Consider the following 20,540-nt stretch of genomic DNA (forward strand, 5'->3'; position numbering starts at 1 on the left):
ATCGGGCTCCCGGTGCATGGAGGCTGCTTCTTCCTCTGCCTGTGTCTCTGCCTCTCTCTCTCTCTCTGTGACTATCATAAATAAATAAAAAAAAATTATAAAAAAAAAAGAATTCATTTGTTTGTTGAAAACCCAAGTTATTTGTAGAATTTTCCACATTCTGTATGTGAGCAATTGTGTCCTTATGGTGTCATTTAACATGTTCCCTTATTCTTAATTTAGTAAGTAAAATAGTTCTTAGATTTAGGTGCTTACTTGATTTGGTTCTGCTTCTTATTTTTTTTTAAAGAGTGTAGATAGCACTGACTACTTTTGATCGCGTTATATCGGGAGGCTCATGTTTGGTTGTTGTTATGGGCTGAAGTGTGTCCTTACAAATATATATCTTAAAGAGCTAATTCCCAGTACCTCAGAATGTGACTGTGTTTGGAGATAAAGCCTCAAAAGAGGGGCTTACGTTAGAATGAGGCTGTTTGAGTTGGCCTTTATCCAGTCTTCCCAGTGTCCTAGCAGAGGAAATTTGAATACACAAAGAGATGTCAGGATGGGTGCCTCCAGAGGAAAGGCCATGTGAGGATATATGAGAAGGCACCCATTTAAAACCCAAAAAGGAAGACCTCAGAAGAAACCAATCCCTGTGGTCCCTTGGTTTTAGACTTCTAGCTTACAGAACTGTGAGAAAAATGTCTGTTGTTCAAGTCATCCAGTCTATGGTGCTTTGTTATGGTAGCCCTGGCAGATGAGTACAGTTGTCCTCTGTTTCCTTATGATTGTTTAGTTATGATGTTAAGGTTGATCTTTGAGTTCATGTGGTTCAGCCTTACACATATATTATAAAATGTTCATCATCCTTTTTCCTAATGTTCTTAGTGTCTACTGGTAGCCTTTCTCCCCTAAATCTATCATGTTATTAGGGGTTGAAGATGATGATTGTATTAATCATCCTACATTTATTAGCATGATGCCTCCTGAGCTTTTCTCTCATTAACTATTTGGTTACTCTAAAATAGTCTGTATCACGAAGGTGGAGTAAGTGCTTAATTGGATTCTTTCCCTTTTTCCATTTTCAGATTCTCATGTCCCCTAATTGACCTGAGAATCCTTAACTTCATATTTTAGGTCTTGAGTTTATACTAGCAGGCTGAGTCAGGGACCCCCAAACTGAGAAACCTACCTAAAGAATGTTCTTGTGCTGACAACGTCCCTTCAGCACCTGTTCAGTGTGAAGCCGTTTCTCCTGGGGGGACAGGTCCTCAAACAGCATCCCGGACTTGTCTCATGGTGGAGTTTATATTGGAAGATTGTAAAACTCAGGAGGAAATGAGGTGAGAATTAATAGACGTGACTAAGAAGAAATTCAGATCTCCAGAAAGTTAAAGTGAGCCCAGAGGTCAGTATTTGGTTATTTTCCATACTTAAAACCTTGTAGATCTTACCCATTTAGAGGACCCTCCCACACTGCAATCTCTTGCTCAGACGCTCTTTACAAGGCAGTTTTCTTGAATCCAGCTGTGTACTTAATAGTTACATTTGAAAGTCAAATAGGCATCTCAGATTTGATCCGAACTGAACTCCCCATCTGCCCCTTCTCTTGCATCTGCAGCCTTTCACATATCAGTTGATGGCAGTTCCATCCTTATAGTCACTCATGCTAAAAAAAATTTGGAGCTATGCTTGATTCTTCTCTTAGACCTTGTATTCAGATCTGTCTGGAAGTCCTGTTTGCTCTATCTACAATAGATATCCAGAATTTGATCCTTCTTTACTACCACTACTGCTACCACTCTGATCACAGTCTTGTCTTTTGGCTAGATTACGGCACCAGTGTTTTTCCATTATAATGGAGTTTATCTGTTAGAAAAGGTAATAGTTTTAATAACCATATTTCTGCTTTATACATAGATTTTTATTAAAAACTTGAGGTGCCTGGGTGGCTCAGACAGTTAAGCCTCTGCCTTTGGCTGAGGTCATGATCCTTGGGTCCTGGGATTGAGCCCCATGAGGCGGGGGGTGGGGGGGGGTGGGGGGTGGGGGGTGGGGGGGGTGTCCCTGATCGGCAGGGAGTCTGCTTCTCCCTCTCCCTCAGCAACCCCCTCCCCACTCATGCTTTCTCTCTCTCTCTCAATTAGATAAAGTCCTTAAGAAAAAAAGAATTTTATCTAAAACTAAATGTTACGCCTTTTTCTGGGGAGTTTACAGCTTATAGGAAGAAACAAATGTATGCATTAGCATAATACTTGGTGGTACAGTGACTTGAATACTAATCAGAGGCTTAAGTAACACGTGAACTATTCAGAGGTAAAGGCTGCTCAGGAAAGAACAAGCAGTAAAATACCAGAAACCCTCTTGGAGGGAAGATGATGGGATAATTAAGTAAAATAAGCAAGCCCAGGGTTTTTGGCTTCCAGGTCAGTGCTTTATCCATTGAGACATACCTACCTTTTTTTCTTTTTTTTTTCTTTTTTTCTTCTTTTCTTTTTGTCTCAGTTATCTAGCAATCTTTAGCAGTAACCTAGTATATAGCTGCCTCTGTGACCAACAAAAAGCCTCTCTGTGTAACCATTCCTTTTGCCCAGAAGAAAAATGGATTTTGAAACCAGGTCAGTGTGCTTACCTTTGCCTCCACTTTGTCGTCTGAATCACCTCTTGGTTGTTGATATTTGACCCATCAAAAAGAATATAGCCATCCAATAAAAAAGCATGGCAAGTTAGACAACTACTTAGTACCACCTTTTTTTTTTTTTTTTTTTTTTTTATGATAGTCATAGAGACAGAGAGAGAGAGGCAGAGACATAGGCAGAGGAAGAAGCAGACTCCATGCACCGGGAGCCCAACGTGGGATTCGATCCCAGGTCTCCAGGATCGCGCCCTGGGCCAAAGGCAGGCGCCAAACTGCTGAGCCACTCAGGGATCCCTTAGTACCACCTTTTGATTAAGACCACGGTTCATATCACATTAACATATTCCACATAGAGTAAATACCTTAGAGCCCTTACTTACCTTCCTAAGAAATCAGTCTGAGAAGCATTTGGGGAAGTAAGACTCCATTTAACCTCAGGATCAATTTTTTATTGAGATGTTTCCCTTCTAGAACCCTGATAATTTTGTGTACTGTCTCCTACCCAGCTGGCTTAGAACCCTCTCACCTTCTCATCTGTCTTCACAGTATTTGTTATTCTTTGTGTTCCCTGACAAAGTAGTAGGGGCTTGGCAAATACTGAGTGGATGAATGAATGAATGAATATCTGTGGCTTCAAAGCACAATTTACAATTAATCTTAAACAATCCCTTAATTTTATTTTCTTCCTCCTACTGTCTCGTCTTGGTCCAGTCAGGAATATTATTGGCACTTTTATTTAAAATACACTTAGACATATTTTAGATGTCCCCAAAATGCACAAACCTATTCCTTGCAACAAAAATGGCAGACTTATTATACAGTTATTTCTAATATTTACATATGAATACCAATATACACACACCATTTATTTGTAAAGTTTATTTTGTTTTCCTTATGGTTCTGTTCATTCTGTATGTAATTTTACCTTTTCTTAGATTCTCTCCCTAGGAAGTAGCCTGTGAGAAATAAGTGACTGTATAGGTCCTATACACTATTATTTTCATTCCTCTTTAAAATTAATTTCTTCTTTTTAAATTTTTATATCTGGGATTCCTGGGTGGCTCAGTGGTTGAGTGTCTGTCTTCAGCTTGGGGACTGATTCCAGATTGAAATTCCATTTCAATTTAAAAGAGTCCCGGGATCGAGTCCCACATGGGCTCCTTGCCTGGAGCCTGCTTCTTCTCCCTCTGCCTGTGTCTCTGCCTCTCTTTCTGTGTCTCTCATGAATAAATAAATAAATAAATAAATATTTTTTAAAAATAAAAAATAAATAAATTTTTGTTTATATTTATATTTTGAGAGAGAGAGAGAGAGCACATGCATGTGCAAGAGCAGGAGGATTGGGGGCAGAGAGAGAGGGAGAGAGAGAATCTTCAGCAGGCTCCACGCCCAGCACAGAGCCAATTGTGGGGCTCAACCTCACGACTCTGAGATCACCACCTGAGCCGCAATCAAGAGTCAGATGCTTAACTGACTGAGCCACCCAGGTGCCCCAAATTCATTCGTTCTTTTACCAGAGAATGGTAGCAGTTAAAATGGAAAGAACTAATCAAAATGGAAAAGTTAACAAAATGTACTTCAATGATTTTTTTTTTTTTACAATTCTCAAAAGTGTCACTTATATTGATAAACTGCAGTGGCCATTCAAAACTGAATGTCTGAGGTACGTTTGCAAGAGAAAAGGAAAAAAGGAGAAATTTAAAAGAATAAAGAGGTAATGTTGCATTGAAGTATGTAGCTTAAGAAGCTATAGGAGAGGGTAGGAAGTCACTGGTAGCTACTACAGCATCAAATTCCTCTTAGCTTTTCTCCTCGAGGTTGAATATCTTTGCATCATGGCTAAGACTTGAGCATTTCCCAGAGAGGGAGAAGAGAAGATGGGTAAGAGGTAACTAGACGGAGGTTAGGTAGTTTGAACTACTCAATACTTGGTTAGCAACAGAAGCTGGATGCTTTTCCAGTAGGATGTTCCTGGATGTGAATACCATAGTATATGTAGCACTATTTCAATAAAGTTGCTGGTCGGTTTTATCGTGTTCCAAACCTGAAATGTATGACATCAACAGCTACTGAAGAAGACTGAGGTCTCTCTTTCTGATTGATGACTTAGATATTTTTAGAATTAATAATTTGCTGGCTCTAATTGCCATTTTAGTCACTGTAGCTACCAAGTCTCGAACTGCAGAATTGACAGTTTAGAAATTCAGACCCTTGAGAAAGACTGAAAACTAACAGAAGAGGAATGCTGCATTGTAAGCTAGCCTTCACTAAATAATGTGTGTTCTAGAAATAGCTGTTGAGCCACGTAGGGGATATACACTCCATAGGAATCCAGTCATAGCTGGAGGACCACTTTTAAATTTCTGCTTTAACATAGGGTTGCTTCCTGGGTCCTGATGTGTTACTGTAGAGGTCACAAACAAATGTAGTGACCGTTTACTGCTCTGAACACTAGGTCATTTGTTTTTGTAAGTTTTCACTGACAATTGATTGCAGTGTATTAATACTTTCTTCTTTGGCCTTTTATTCTTCTCTCTTCACAACACACATTAGATCAACCATCAGCAAGGGGAGCTGTCATGGCATCAGCATACAAAATGATACCTGTGCAGGTTACTCTCATTACTACATATGGTGTTCTCTCCAGCTATCACAATCATGGTTCCAAAGCAAAATAGTGGTGGCTCACTTCTGGGGTTACTGTGTCCTATATAACAATAAGATTTCTCTTTCATTAAGAAGATTCTATTCTCTTATATTACAAAAGGAGAATAATCCTCCTCATTTTATGGAGACAGACTGTTCCAAACATTTCCAGTAGACAACCTTTAGGTGACAAACTATGCCTTAGGCTAAAAGCTAAAAATATACCATGAGGCTTTTAAGGAAAAAAAAAATCATATACACATATTTAAGTCCCCAGAGGATATGACCAGTGTATTTCTAAACCAGTAGTGGAATATACCTATTTTGCAAGTCATTTTGCCTCTGATTTTAGTAGTCATTCTCTAAAAAATCCTTCCAGACATCAGTATATTTTGATTAACCTTATATTTACAGGAAAGTCACATATATAAAAGAAATACTCAGCACCTGGGTGGCTCAGTCAGTTAAACATCTGCCTTCAGCTCAGGGCACAATCTTAGGGTCCTGGCATTGAGACCCACGTTAGATTCCATGCTTTTTTTTTTTTTAATCTTTATTTATTTATGATAGTCACAGAGAGAGAGAGAGAGGCAGAGACATAGGCAGAGGGAGAAGCAGGCTCCATGCACCGGGAGCCCGATGTGGGATTCGATCCCGGGTCTCCAGGATCGCGCCCTGAGCCAAAGGCAGGCGCCAAACCGCTGCGCCACCCAGGGATCCCAGATTCCATGCTTAATGGGAAGTCTGTCCCTCCCTCTGATCATGCTCTGTCTTTCAAATAAATAAATAAAATCTTAAAAGAAAAACCTTTTCAAATTTCTTTTAATAGTTTCAATTTTTTACTATTGTCATCACTGCAACAGAATAAGACTGTCAGTCCATCTGGATTTATTTATTTTTCTCCAAGGTGTCATTCCTTTATAAGAGCTGATGTCTGTTTAGGTTGTACATTAAAGAGGAATCCTATCTCTTCCACAGAAAATATACTCCGTTTGGCATATTTATCTATAGACCTACTGCTTCCAAGCCAGTCTTCAGCAGACAATAGGAATATAGATGCTTTTTCATTTAGATGACATAATAGTAATATGGTACTGAGTTGACATAGTATTATTGAGAGTTGAGGTTGACATCAACACTTATTGTAGTTTCATTAGCTTTTTCTTAAAAAATAAAAAAAAAAGGTTAGAATATTATTCACTCTGAGGTGGTCTGAATTGGCTAAATCAGTTTAGTGTTTTCTCATTTGGTTTGTGTTACTCACACAACATTTTTACCAGTGTTACATCCTTTGGTGCTAATTGTTAAGAAATTCATAAATAATTGATAGGAGATCTCTAAATTCTTTGGCTGTCTGACTTTTTGATATTTCTTTCTTATTCAGTAACATAACTTTTACCTTTTGAGGAATTACGAACTAAATATTTTTCTCTTGTATGCCATAACTTTTATATGTTCTTTAACAGTAAACACATTAAAACTTGAGCACTCTAATAATGTCAAAGTTGAGAAGACTGGCTTGGGTTCTCTAGCTACTGTTATGGATTGAATTGTTTCCCTTCCACCCCATATCCATATGTTGAAGCCCTAACATAACTGTGTATCGAGGTAGGGACTTTAAGGAGGTAATTAAGGCTAAATGAGGTCATAGCATCAGGCCCTAATCCAGTAGGAATATTGTCCTAATTTCTCCAAAAAGAGATTACCTTTGGATCTCATTAGCCTTCTCTACACATACAAAGAATAGAGATGAGATTATCCCAGCAGAGACACTGCCAGTTTGAACGAAAGGGGATAGAGGAAAGAAAGACTCTTAAATTTATGGGATCCTACAAAATAGGACAAGAGAGCTACCCAGCTGCGAACATATCTTATCCTTCACAGAAAAGGCAGAATGACTGTGAGGGTAATTGAGAGATCAGCAGGATTGCCCAGGCCCCAAGGACACAGGCTCAGAGGGCAAGGCTATCCCCACCTCTGCAGTTTCATCCAGCCAGACTGTCATTGCTCAGAGCCTTGGGGGCAAGACTGCCTCCCATGGCTGACGGTGCCCGGCTGCCTGTGCAGTGGACAGAACACAAAACCACCACCTCGGTGGGTCCTTAAGGGCCGAGCATTGAGCCCAAGAGAATTGTTGTTGAGCCTTAATATCCAAGAAATTTAACTTGCTAGGTTTTGTACTTCCCTAGGCTTTGTCTGGTCTTTTCTTTCAAATTTTTCTCTTTGCATTGATTTTTTTTTTAACAGCTTAACACATCAGTCCGACAACAAAAAACATTTTTGTATTTCGTGCATAGAACTATGTCTATCCCCTGACTATCCCACCACTTTATTTTAGAAGCACATTATTTTTCTGGTTTCACAGATTCACACCTGTACAAGAATTTTGCCCCAGGAATACTTCAAGTGTCACTCATACTTGATTTAGATGCTACTTGAGAATTGGAATTGAATCTGGATTGGGTTAAGATTTTTGGACCTGTTAGGATAGAGTGAATATATTTTCCTTGTGAGAAGATTGTGCATTTTGGGCACCAGAAGAAGAAATGTTATGGACTGAACCCTGGTGTCCAACACCCCATCAAATCCATGTGTTCAAATGCTAACCCCCAATATGATGGTATTTGGAGATAGGGCCTTTAAAGATGTAACTAAGGTTGAATGAGGTCATAAGGGTAAGGCCATAATCTAAGAGGACTGGTACCCTTATAAGAATGGGAAAAGGCTCCAGAAATGTACATGCACAGCCAAAAGGCCATGTGAAGATATGGGGGGGAAAAGCAGCTGTCTGGAAGCTAGAAAGAGAAATCCAAATTTCCGGCATCCTGATAGTGGATTTCTAGCCTCCAGACCTGTGAACAAATACATTTCTGTTGTTTAAGCCACCCAGTCTGTGGTATTCTGGTACAGTATCTCAAGTAAACCAAAACAGGTATCATACTGACAATGTAGAAAATTTTCTCATATTTTAAAAAAAATATTTAAAAAAATAAAATAAAAAATAAAAAGAAATATTTATATCAAATAGCAGAGGAAGAGCTATTTTTAATTATTTAAATAACCAAGGCAAAAGTAAATTGACCTTATTTTGTTAGTACTAATAACTTTGAGTAAATAATGCTATTATTAGATATCAAAATAATTATATGTTTTTAATTAAGGCACTTAATTTTTCAGCAGTTGTAGCTTTACAAAAAAAATTTGATCAGAAAGTAAAGAAAGCTCCTATGTATTCCCTCTCCACCTGCAGTTTCTCCTATTAATATCTTTTGTTGGGATCCCTGGGTGGCGCAGCGGTTTGGCGCCTGCCTTTGGCCCAGGGCGCGATCCTGGAGACCCGGGATCGAATCCCATGTCGGGCTCCCGGTGCATGGAGCCTGCTTCTCCCTCCGCCTTTGTCTCTGCCTCTCTCTCTCTCTGTGACTATCATAAATAAATAAAAATTAAAAAAAAAATCTTTTGTTGGTGTGTGCACATGTCATAATTGAACGGATGTTGATATATTATTATTTTTAAAGATTTTATTTATTTATTCATGAGAGACAGAGAGAGAGAGAGGCTGAGACACAGGCAGAGGGAGAAGCAGGCTCCATGCAGGGAGCCCGACGTGGGACTCGATCCCCGGTCTCCAGGATCACGCCCTGGGCTGAAGGTGGCACTAAACCGCTGAGCCGCCTGGGCTGCCCAGATAAAATATTTTTAACTAACTTCATTGTTTACATAAGGGTCTGCACTTTGTGTTATATATAGTTTTGTAGATTTTAACACACATATAACGTCATGCATCCACTATTACAATATTCTAAACTGTAGTTTCACTGCCCTAAAATTCTCCTGTGTTCCACTGGCTCATCTCTCCCTCCCTCTGCTCAAATATTAGGTGATAATATATAAAGATGATGAAACTACTGGAAGTCACTACTTTAAAACTTTCTTTACCATTTTGGTACAAAAGGGAGAATATATAGTTCTATGCATGAAGTACAAAAAATTTTTGTTGTCTGATGTGTTAAAAGAAAGTGAGTGTGAAGAGTTTGCACATTGTGAACTCTTATGCTTATGTGAGAGGTCTTTACATTAGATCTTTCTATCTTGACCTGTTCCAATTTGTTCAGGATTTGGATTACAAAAGGCTTCTTTAGCATTTAACAAATTCTTTGGTGGTGAAAGGGGCTAGGAGCATTTATCCATGTATAAATTGATTTTTGACATCTCAGTTTTATAATGAGAGAGCAACAGGGGCACACTCCTGCATTTTCCGCACTCTCCAATTATTCCCTTGGTAATAGGTAGTCCCCCTCTAAGCAGAGATAGGAAAACACGTCTTTGATTCCTTGTCCCATTCCCATTGGAATTGCTTGACTTCTACGAATCACAAAAACTGACCTTGTAACCAGGACTAGATGAAAGTTTCCACTGCAGACATTGCTCCATATCAAGCATTCTTCACCACTGTTCTCAAATAGGAGCAACCATGGGATTATATGATAGGGGAGGGGGAAGCATGGACTGACTTTGAAATCACTGCAAGCTTTTCAAGGAATTTTTATATTGAAAGTTGTTACATAGAGAAGAATAAATGAACCATAAGTGTACACCCTGGTGAGTTTTCACAGTGAGTACATGTACCCATAAATAGGTGCCCAGATTGAGAATCCATTACTACGTTAGAATTAGTACATTTACTAGTACTGCATTATCTTATTTTAAAATGTAACATGGTGTCCCAGCAGATTTCTTTCAGCAGCATGCTATGTCCTTCAAATAAGGGAACAGTGTGGGAAAATATTTTTATGATTTTATTCTTACCGCATAAACTGGTAAGAAATGTAATTGGGGAGGGTGTCTTTCTGCTCCTTAGTAATACTGGGAGTACTGAATGTAAATCAAAAAGTCGAAGTTAGGGGTGCCTGTGTAGCTCAGTCTGTTAAGAGTCCACTCTTAATTTTAGCTCAGGTCATGATCTCAGGGTCCTGAGATCAAGCCCTGGGTCAGGCTCGGTGCGCTCAGGGTGGAGTCAGCTTGGGATTTTCTCTCTCCCTCTTTCTCTGCCCCCCCCCCCCCCGCCCATGAGTTCATGCTCTCTTTCTGTTTCTCTCAAATAAAAAAATAAATAAGTAAATATCGTTTTAAAAAAGTTGAATTTAAACATTATAAACCAAATACATATACCAACATATGAAAATTTTATATACAATACCAAGTAAATGAAAGTGATGTAGTTGAGATGAAAATCAAGAGAATGAGCAACGTGGTAAGAGAACAAAGAAGTGTGTGTGTATGTGTGTGTGTGTGTGTGTGTGTCTGTGAACATGATACAAATGTTTATCCATACATATTTTCTCCTCAGTATCAAGCAACAAGGAACCTGCTAACCACTGGGATTCATGTAGTCCTAAGAAGATGGAAACCTCTGCAGCCCAAAAAAGAAAAAAAATGATGTCATGAAGAGGAATTTAGTTTACTTTTCACTTACTAACTCTTCAGTCCTCAAACCTTTTATTTACTTTCCTTCTACTGTGTTAACTAGTAGTTCTGTTATGAAGTTGAATTATATGGTAAATAGTGAGCATCATTGTCTTCTTTCCTTGATTTTCAGGGAATGCTTTTAAAGTTTCATGATCAAGTATTATAATTGCTAAAGTTTTCAATAAACTTGTCAAGTTAAGGGAGCTTCCTTTTATTTCTACAATGCTAAGTATTTTCATTTTTTAATGATGACTAAGTGTGGAATTTCACCCCAAGTTTTATTTTGCATCTTTTAAGGTGGTTGTGTGCATTTTTTTTCTTTGAATCTTTTAGTTTGTTGAATATATTGAATAGATTCATTTTCCATTTGTACCTTCCTTGAATTTCTGAAAATAATCTTATTTGGTCAAAATACTTTGTTCTTTTCATTGGTGGGTTCTATTGACTAATGTTTTATTTAGGCTTCTAGCATCTATGTTTGTAAAAAAAAATGGTATATAATTTTCTTACACTCATTTTATGTATCTTTGTCTACTTGGTACATCAAGGTTACATTATATTTTTGGAGCTAGTCTTTTTACAGCTGTTCTTTTATAATAAGTTATATAGTTGCATAAGTTATAAGGACTATTTCTTAAAGGATTGGTAAAGTTTGTGTGGACCTCCCTTCCTACTCTTTATGGGTTTTAGAGAAGATATTTTGAGTTCTGTTTAAATTTTTAAGTTGTTTTTGGTTTTTCATGTTTTCTAGTTTTAGATTAATTTTAAAAATGGATAATTTTGTTTACTTCAGGTCCAGTTTAAACTTAAGAACAACTGAGAAGGTGGGGAATCTTGAAGACCCAGGAGTGTGGAATTATTTCTGTGCCAAATGCTGATATTTTTCTCTGAAAAGTGGTAAATAACAAAAGGTAGAAAAAGGAATAAAGCTTTTTTATGGAGTTTATAATTTAGTTGTTAGCTTTACAGAAAATTTCACCTTATTTCATTACTAATATAATTCCCCATCAGGACTCATAAATCCTTCTTAAATATTTTAATTTTTCATTTATTTATGTTTTTATTTATTTATGACAGTATGAGAGAGAGAGAGAGAGAGAGGCAGAGACACAGGCAGAGGGAGAAGCAGGCTCCATGCACTGGGAGCCCGACGTGGGATTCGATCCCAGGTCTCCAGGATCGCGCCCTGGGCCAAAGGCAGGTGCCAAACCGCTGCACCACCCAGGGATCCCCTTCTTAAATATTATAGGCAACATTTTGGGGACAGTAGCTTTACATAAAGTAACAGTTCTCAAAATGTGGTCCACAGTCCCTTGTGTCTCTAAGACCTTTCAGAGAATCTGGCCAAACTGTTTTCTTGGTAATACTAAGATGTCATTTGCCTTTTTTAATGTGCTAACCTTTTTATTAATGCAAAAGCAATAGCAAATAAATCTGCTGGTCCCTTAGCAGAATCAAGGCTTTGGTGACAAATTGTACTAGTACTCATTTTATTTTTTTTACTGCTCTCAGATGCAATTAAAAAACTGTTTACTGAAGCAGTACATATCATTGATCTTATTAAATCTTTCTTCTGAAATACCTTTCTAATACTCTCTGTGAATAATAAAAAAAGAATGCATAAAGCACTTCTGTAGTATGCTGGAGGCTGATGGTGGTCTTGAGGAAAAACCCTTTTGGATGTTTTAGTTGAGAGCTGAACCATACACTTTTCCATGACATACCGTTTTTACCTAAATGATTGACAGACCATGGACTTGCATATTTGGCAGTATTTGCTCCAGGTGATAGAATTTTAGCTTTAAAGAGAAATGAGCCTTTTGGAAAACTTGTATCCACCACTATGAACTTGACTATGGCCCAATAGTTAAATAACTATTTTTTGCTGGGGATCGTGGTGATGTTAACTCATGCAGCTGTCTTTGATATTCTGTAATGAAATGTGTTGATATTTGGGAGATATGCATAACTCAGGAAAACATTATTTTCCAAATTTCCAAGTATATTGAAGAAATACCAGAAAGTAGCAAGAGTATCAGGTTAGGTGGTGAAGGTAGCCAAGGGGAAATCTCTGAACAGGTAACATGGAGAAAGTCAAGCAGATATTAGCAGCTAGCTTGGTCCAAGAGACACAAGTGGGGTAGGAGATAAGAAGATTAGCATGACAAAGCCTGTGTCATAGGTGGGAAGAATTAGGGGAGCACTCCATGTTAGAAAAATGTGTGTATCTGATCTGATGAGAACTGGAGTAAGAAATGAGGAATTTGTGAGAAAAAGCAACCAGAAAGTATTATACCTGAATTCCTTTTTTTTTTTTTTTTTGGTTTACTTATTTATTTTAGAGAGCTAAAAAGGGAAAGAGAGAGAGAGAGAGAGAGAGAGTGCAAGCATGAGCAGGGAGTGGGGTAGGTGGAGAGAGAGAGAATCCTCAAACAGGATCCCCACTGAGCGTAGAGCCCCATGCAGGGCTTGTTCCCATGACCCTGAGATCATGACCTGAGCAGACATCAAGAGTCTGAAGCTTAACTGACTGAGCCATCCAGGTGCCCGTAGCCCTGAATTCCTAAGGCCTTACCCACTTGTAAGTTGCACTGCAGTCATATGAACAATAGTATTAGAATTCTACAATTTGGGGATGCCTGGGTGGCTCAGAGGTTGAGCATCTGTCTTTGGCTCAGGGTGTGATCCCAGAGTCCCGGGATCCAGTCCCACATCAGGCTCCTTGCGGGGAGCCTGCTTCTCCCTCTACCTATATCTCTGCCTCTCTCTGTGTGTCTCTTACGAATAAATGAAAATAAAATCTAAAAAAAAAAAGAGAGAGAGAATTCTACAGTTTGTATCTGCATCTGTTGACTCAGAACCCAGCCCCCCTGCACACACCCTGCGTGTATTTCTGAGCATTGTGAGACAGCCATATGTACTCAGCAGTAAGTTTATTTTTGTGTTATACTGTTTCCCAAGATCACCTGTGTCTATTCTGTTTGTTTCAGTAGTATTCTAGTTGCTACCCCCAAGTCCTCAGAGATTAAAGCCATGTGGTGTAGATGTCTGCTGCCCAAAATTGTTAAGACTTCAGTGTGTCAGAGTTCAGAAACCAGTTTTCAGCTATTTGCTTATACAGTTCCCTCTTCCTAAAACCAATACTAATATCTAGGGTGCTGAGGTCGGATGAGCCAATAGACGCTGTGTTCAGATTTATCCAAAGACCACCATTCTGTTAAATAGGTTCATTTACCATATTTGACTCTTTCTTGTAGCATAAATTCTTTGACAGAAGCTACCTCAGCTCTTATATATCACTTTTGGGTAACCTCCAGTTCTCCTTTTAAGCTTAGATATATATAAACATAGCTTTATTTCTTGGACTCCTCACATCCTTGCAAAAGGATTTCTATTTGGTTTGTCCCACTAACAGTTGGCCAGACATCCTAACCCATGATAATGGAAAAAGACATTTTGTAAGCTGAACTGTCTCCCAGATCTTGTTGATTTGATTTCAGCAAATGTTTGTTGAGTGTCTTTTTTTGGTACCAGGTACCATGTTTGATTGGAAAGATATAGAGTTGAATAGAATACTGTGCTTTTTAGGAACTTGTAGTTACTGATAGGACACACATACACAGAGGTAAGTGTAGTACAGCATGACTAGTGCTGCTGCAGAGGTGCTGCAAGGTACTATGAGAGCATGGAAAAGGGGGTAATTGTGTTTTCCTGGGGAGTGTCTGTGAAAGAAAAATTTGAGTTCAGCCTTCAAGGGTAAAAAGTACTTATTAACCTAAAGTCAGAGGAAAGAGAAATGATATTACAGAAAGAACAACAAATTTGAAAGTATGAGAGTAGAAAAAATAATTTTAGGGAACTGCACAAAGATCTGTATTAGTGTTGGTGGTAGGGTACTCATGGAGGGGATGCCAAGGCTTGAGAAACAGGTTGGAGTCAGATCTTAAGGGTGTAAAAAGGCTTTGTTTTTTGGTTTTGGGATTTTTTTTTTGAAGAGGAAAGGCTATATGATACTCTCATTCTCCTTGTAGAAAATATTCCTTGTACGAAGAGGCAATCAAAAAGTATGCAGAGAAGAGGCATTATGGAGGATTATATGTCAGGACATTGAATTGGTAAAAAATACTATGACCTTGTAAAATTTTGAGTTATTAATATATATAGTAAAAGTTTTTTTCTCACTTTTTATTTTGAGATAGTTGTAGGTCTGTGAATTGTGAATTGTAGGTTCGTGGTAAGATCTGCATACCCCTTCATACTATTTACTTTATTCAGATCTCACCAGTTACGTGTGCTCTTTTGTGTGTTTGTGTGTGTGTGTGTATTTACCTCTGGGCAGTTTATCACATGTATAGATTCATATGAACGCCACTGCAGTCAGATTCACAACAGTTCCATCACATAAATCCCTTGAGCTACCTAGGGGACCATGTTTGACAAAATATGGAGCACAGACTGTATTGTGTAGGATGGTATCTCTCAAAGTGTGGTCTTTGGATCACTCTAATAATAACCTAGTATGCTTGTTAAATATGCCAATTCCTATTGTAGAAACACTGAACTAGAATCTCTGGTAATGTGGCCCCGGAACCTACATTTAAATAAGCTCCCCCAGGTGCTCAGTATACTATGCTAAAGGGGGATGACTTTGAGCCGAGATCTGAGTGAGAAGGATCTGACCTTTGAGGAGGAGGTCTGGACAAATCTTATCCAAATGTAGCATGACACAAGTCGCATATGTAATTTAAAATTGGTAGTAGTCAAAAGAAAAAGAAACAAGTGAAATTAATGTTTACACAATAGTTTACTTGACTCAGTATATGGAAAATATTTCAACATGAAATCAATGTAAAACTATTGATATTTGGCATTGTTTTTCTCCTATTAAGTATTCAAAATCCAGTGTGTACTTTACATTTTCTGCACATCTCAGTTGAAATTAGCCACATTTGAAGTGCTCCGAATATATCTGACTAGTGGCTACCATATAGGGTAGCATAGATCTAGACAGCAAACAGCCAGTAGTACAGAGGCCCTTGAAAGAGATCCATTTGGAGATATGCAGTTGCCATCTGGAATTTAAAATTATTTCTCTAGAGCTTTGGAATAAGCTAAAAATTAGATATATAGATTTTAGAAATCATCGATATAGGACTTGTCACAAAGTGCAATTTTCAGTGAAGACTTAGTAGACTCATCTACAGGGTTTTTTCTAAGTACATGCTTGCACCCCAAGAAAGCATGGAAAAATCTGGATACGTGGGGGAGGGGTGGAGAAACAAGGAGATGTGTGTGGATCTTGAGGAGAGAGGGAGCATAGGCAGATTGGGAGTTTCTCCATCCCTGAGTCTGATAGGACCCCTCCTTGTAGTCCACATTCCTGGCTGAGAATCACTTGTGGTTAAGAGGGACATGAGAACATAAGACACTAAAAAGAATATAGAGAGAAGGAAGGAGTGCCAAAGGAGTTAAGTAAAAGAGAGGGTTTCAACAATGAAGAAGGGCACATCAAGCAAGAGGAATTAGGACATTTGCAAATTAAGATATTGCGATTGTTGAGGACATTGTTTTTTTTTTTTTTAAAGATTTTATTTATTCATTGGAGACCGAGAGAGAGAGTATGAGCAGGGGGAGAGGCAGAGGGAGAAGCAGACTCCCTCTGAGCAGGGAACCCAATGACACAGGACTCCATCCCAGGACCCAGAGATCATGACCTGACCCACAGGTGGACGCCTAATCATCTGAGCCACCCAAGCACCCCGAGCACATAGTTTAAACAGAGTAGTCAGCTGGACTGAGATGGGCTCTAAGGATGTCCATGGAGACAAAACTAGGATTAGCTACCTGAAGGTCAGAGCTAGACAGGCTGCAGGAGGGGCATGCCATGCTCTCCCAGGCAGGGTTCCTTAAATCCTTTCAATTTGGTTAAGGTTCATCTGTGTTCCCTCTTTTACAGCCCTTACATCTGTTGCAGTTTAGTCAATAGCTGTGTAGTACATCTCTGCCTTCACCCTGACCATACTACAGGATCGCCTGGGGATCTTCTTTAAAAGTCCCCACTCCTCACTCCCTCCCCAACTCCACATAAGCTAAAATTTCTAGGAGTGGGGCCTTGGCATCAGTTTTTAAAGCTTCCCAAGAGGTTGTGATGAGCTGGGGTAGAAAACTGTTGAGCTATAGCACAGTGAGCACTTCCACGAGAGAAAGTGAGTGTTACTCAGCCTGTCGCCCCCAGAGTTTGGCCCACTGTGTGGCATTTGGTTAGCTGTCAGTAAATGTTCAATGAATGAATGAAAAATGAAGAAGTGTGGCCGGGGAACCTGTCAGTCCCTTCTGGATAGCTTAATAAACATTTCGTTTCTTCCTAATAAATAGTTATCATGCAGGTTATTAAAAATACTCCATCTATTTTGGGATCCTTATTAGTGTGAAACTCTTCTGCCAAACTGGTCTAATTTACATTATTTACATAAAATCTCCAGTGTAAAAATAGACTACAAAATTGATAGGAGTGTTCTCTAAGTTTTTTTGTTTGACTACATCCACCACAAGATGTAGTAGAGTAACGGTTCCACTGAGTATAATATACAAGAGAAATTACTGCATTCAGGATAAAGAATTTTTGCCATAAATTTTAAGTAAGTAATTCCCATTTTTACATAATTAACTACAACTCAATAAATTGTATTATATTTAAATTTTAATGCTGTGGTATTTAAAAATCTATTTAAAAGAACATGTCTAGTTCTTTGTTACGACTCTATTAATGCCACTGTACTAACTTATTTAATTGAGCCTTCATCAATTGCCTTTTATGACTTTTAGTGAGAGAAAGATGGAAAGAAATAGATGTAAAAATCTCTACAAAAGTGAAATAAGTTGGTAGTCAGTAACAAAATGCATCATCATCATAATTAAATGGAACTTTCAATCCAGGGCATAGTTTATAGAGGGCTGCTAGCCTAAGACCTGGTAACTAGTAGGTACCTCAATAAATGATAATTCTCTTTCTTCTGTTTCCCATGTAGCTAGTATTGTGGTGAGGGTTTAGAAAAATCAAATTTAATCTGTCACAGTTCAACATTTTAAAAGTGTATTATTTTTTCCACAGATGAAAAGAAGTGAAGAATTGATCACTAGAAATCATAATCAAGAAGACCTAAGTTTTCTTCGTTGTTGGAAATGCAGAAAATGTATAGCAAGTTCTGGTTGTTTCATGAAATACCTTGAGGATCAGATCTTTACGGTAAGTAGTGTGAACTCTGGTCTTCAAACAATTTTCTCTTATCTGAATGCCATGAGCATGTGCACAGGTGCACACCTATCCCTTCACACTCGGCTTAGGTTATTTTACCTTATTTGACTTTACCACTGAAAACATTTCAAAGTGGTATTCAGAAGACATCCCATCTTCCACGGTTAAAAATAATTTTACCTTTAGCTGCTGACATTAACATGCCCTTAAAGTTTTAAGTGGAATATCATAGATGTAAGTTGAAGATAATGGTCAGTGTTTTTCTTATCCCCACCATGAATGAACCTTAGTAGTCAGCACACAATTAAGTTCAATATCCTAGTAGTAAATGGAGAATCTATTTTTTATGTATATGTATAAATACATATATATTTGCATGTGTGTGTATGTATTATGTATGTATAAATAACATATGTCTGTGTGTATGAACATATATATTTAGTATTTAATGTGGGCCTAGAAGAGGAAGTTCATGGGTGATTTGAAAGTCAATAGGAAAACCTGAATAATATTTAAAAGCATTTAATTGAGCATCCTGGTAAAAACAAATGCTTTTCAAACAACAAAAGTAAGATCTCTAAGAGTATTATGAAACTTCTCTAAGAGTATTATGAAAGAGGCAGGATGAGAGAAGTACATACTAGATACTGATCCATAGATTTTATAAGGAGTTCTCCTTCCAGCAGAGAGGCTATAATCACCTGTCATTGTTTGCTTCCCCTTCTTTGAGAGACATTTGGGTTTTAAAACATTCTTATTAGTTGTTTTTTTTTTGTTTGTTTTTTGTTTTTTGGTTTTGTTGTTGTTGTTTTTTTTTTTTTTTTTTTTTTCTGGTCTCAGCCATGTGTGGTTGTGATTATTTCCTGGAATTGACAGTAGTAGATAATTTGGTTGCATACTTACTGCCCAAAGATACTTTTTAAAAACGGATAAAACATTGTAATTGGGGAAAAAAACCTTGTAATGTTAGGAGTATTTTGCTTTGTAAATAATACATAGAGTTAATAAAAAAGTAAGTGTACAACTTGGTAAATGTTTTCAGTCCTTCCTGCTGTGAATCAGATCAAGGTATAAATTCCCATCACTCCGGAAAGTTGACTTGCCCTGTTCTAGCCACTTCTCTCCCTCTCGTAGCACCTCACTATACTGATGTCTGTCACTGTACAATAGTTTTGCCTTTGTTCACATAGAAATATATAACGTCTACTCTTTTGTACTTGACTTATTCTGCTCAGTGTAATGTTTTAGAGATACATTTATGTTTTGTATTTATAGTTTTTGGGGTCTTTTGTTTGTTTGTTTTTACTAGGGAATATGCCACTTATCACTTATGGATCTACTACAGTTTATCATTTTTCTCCTCTGGGTGGACATTTGAATTTCTGGTTTTGGGTTATGAATAAAACTGCTATAAATATTCTTGTAAAAGACCTTCTGTGTTTGCGTTTTGTGTTTTCTTTTTTGGTATATATGTAAGAATGAATTCTGGGGGCCCACAGAGCAGGTATTTTTTTTCAATCTCTTTGTCAAATATTAGTACAACATGCTATGCCAGGCATTGTTTCTAAATGCTTTACAAATATTACTTCACTTTATAGGCTTGCGAATCTCAACTGCAATCCTAAAAGGAGGCAACGAGGCCTTTTGAGGCCTTTCCTGCCTTTGTCCATCATGCAAAAATCTAAATTAGGGAGCTTTCCAGGGTTCTGTTGGGAAGTCAGTCACAGCCCCCTTCATTCAAGTCCTAAACTGCATCCTTCTAAACGTCATTGGTCAGTATTCCTTCCTGGGTCATTAGAATAGGTAGATTTTAATTTCTTTAGAAACACTGCCAGTTTTCCAAAGTGAATGTTTATTTCCAACAGTAATGATGAGAATTTCACTTGCTCTCCATCTTTGTCCATGCTTGATATTTTCAGACTTGTAATTTTAGCCATTCTGGTAAATGTATATTGGTATGTCATTGTAGTTTTAATTTGCATTTCCCTACTGATTAATGATGTCAAGTACCTTTTGCTAGGTTTATTGGTTAGGCATTGCTTTAAATGTTTTATATTATTCCTTATAGTATAAGAATAGATTGTCTTGAGGAAGATAATCTCCACTTCATACATAAGGAAACTGAGGCACAGACAATTAAACAGTTTGCCCCAGATTATACTTTTTCTAAGCAGTACAGTTAGAATTGGACTTAACGTCCAGGGTCCAGAGCAAGTACTCTAAACTCCACTCTCTCTTTGCTGCCTTTGTTCCTCCCTCAGAATATGATGCAATTTCACACCTCTTTTTTTAATCAATCAATCAATCATTTAATTAATTATTTTTAATAATAAATTTATTTTTTATTGGTGCTCAATTTGCCAACATACAGAATAACACCCAGTGCTCATCCCGTCAAGTGTCCCCCTCAGTGCCCATCACCCATTCACCCCCACCCCCGCCCTCCTCTCCTTCCACCACTGCTAGTTCGTCTCCCAGAGTTAGGAGTCTTTATGTTCTGTCTCCCTTTCTGATATTTCCCATACATTTCTTCTCCCTTCCCTTCTATTC

At 38.0% G+C, this 20,540-nt stretch overlaps 1 protein-coding gene across 10 annotated transcripts in view; it reads left to right on the top strand.

Annotated features, from left to right (window-relative positions):
* Positions 1–20,540, top strand: part of RNF180 (ring finger protein 180) — a 183,158-nt gene that overhangs the window by 13,408 nt on the left and 149,210 nt on the right. For 9 of the 10 annotated variants that reach the window (XR_012000031.1, XR_012000030.1, XM_072750019.1 and 6 more), the window contains one exon: positions 17,847–17,981. Coding sequence is in view for 8 of the 10 variants with exons in the window: in XM_072750019.1 (XP_072606120.1) it covers positions 17,847–17,981 (135 nt within the window). In the remaining 2 variants the exon portion in view is untranslated. Of the gene's footprint in view, positions 1–11,528; positions 11,647–17,846; positions 17,982–20,540 lie in introns of all 10 variants that reach the window. The other variant, XM_072750022.1, reaches the window with a different exon arrangement.

Source organism: Vulpes vulpes, chromosome 2, assembly GCF_048418805.1.
Source record: "Vulpes vulpes isolate BD-2025 chromosome 2, VulVul3, whole genome shotgun sequence".
NCBI classification, from domain to species: domain Eukaryota; kingdom Metazoa; phylum Chordata; class Mammalia; order Carnivora; family Canidae; genus Vulpes; species Vulpes vulpes.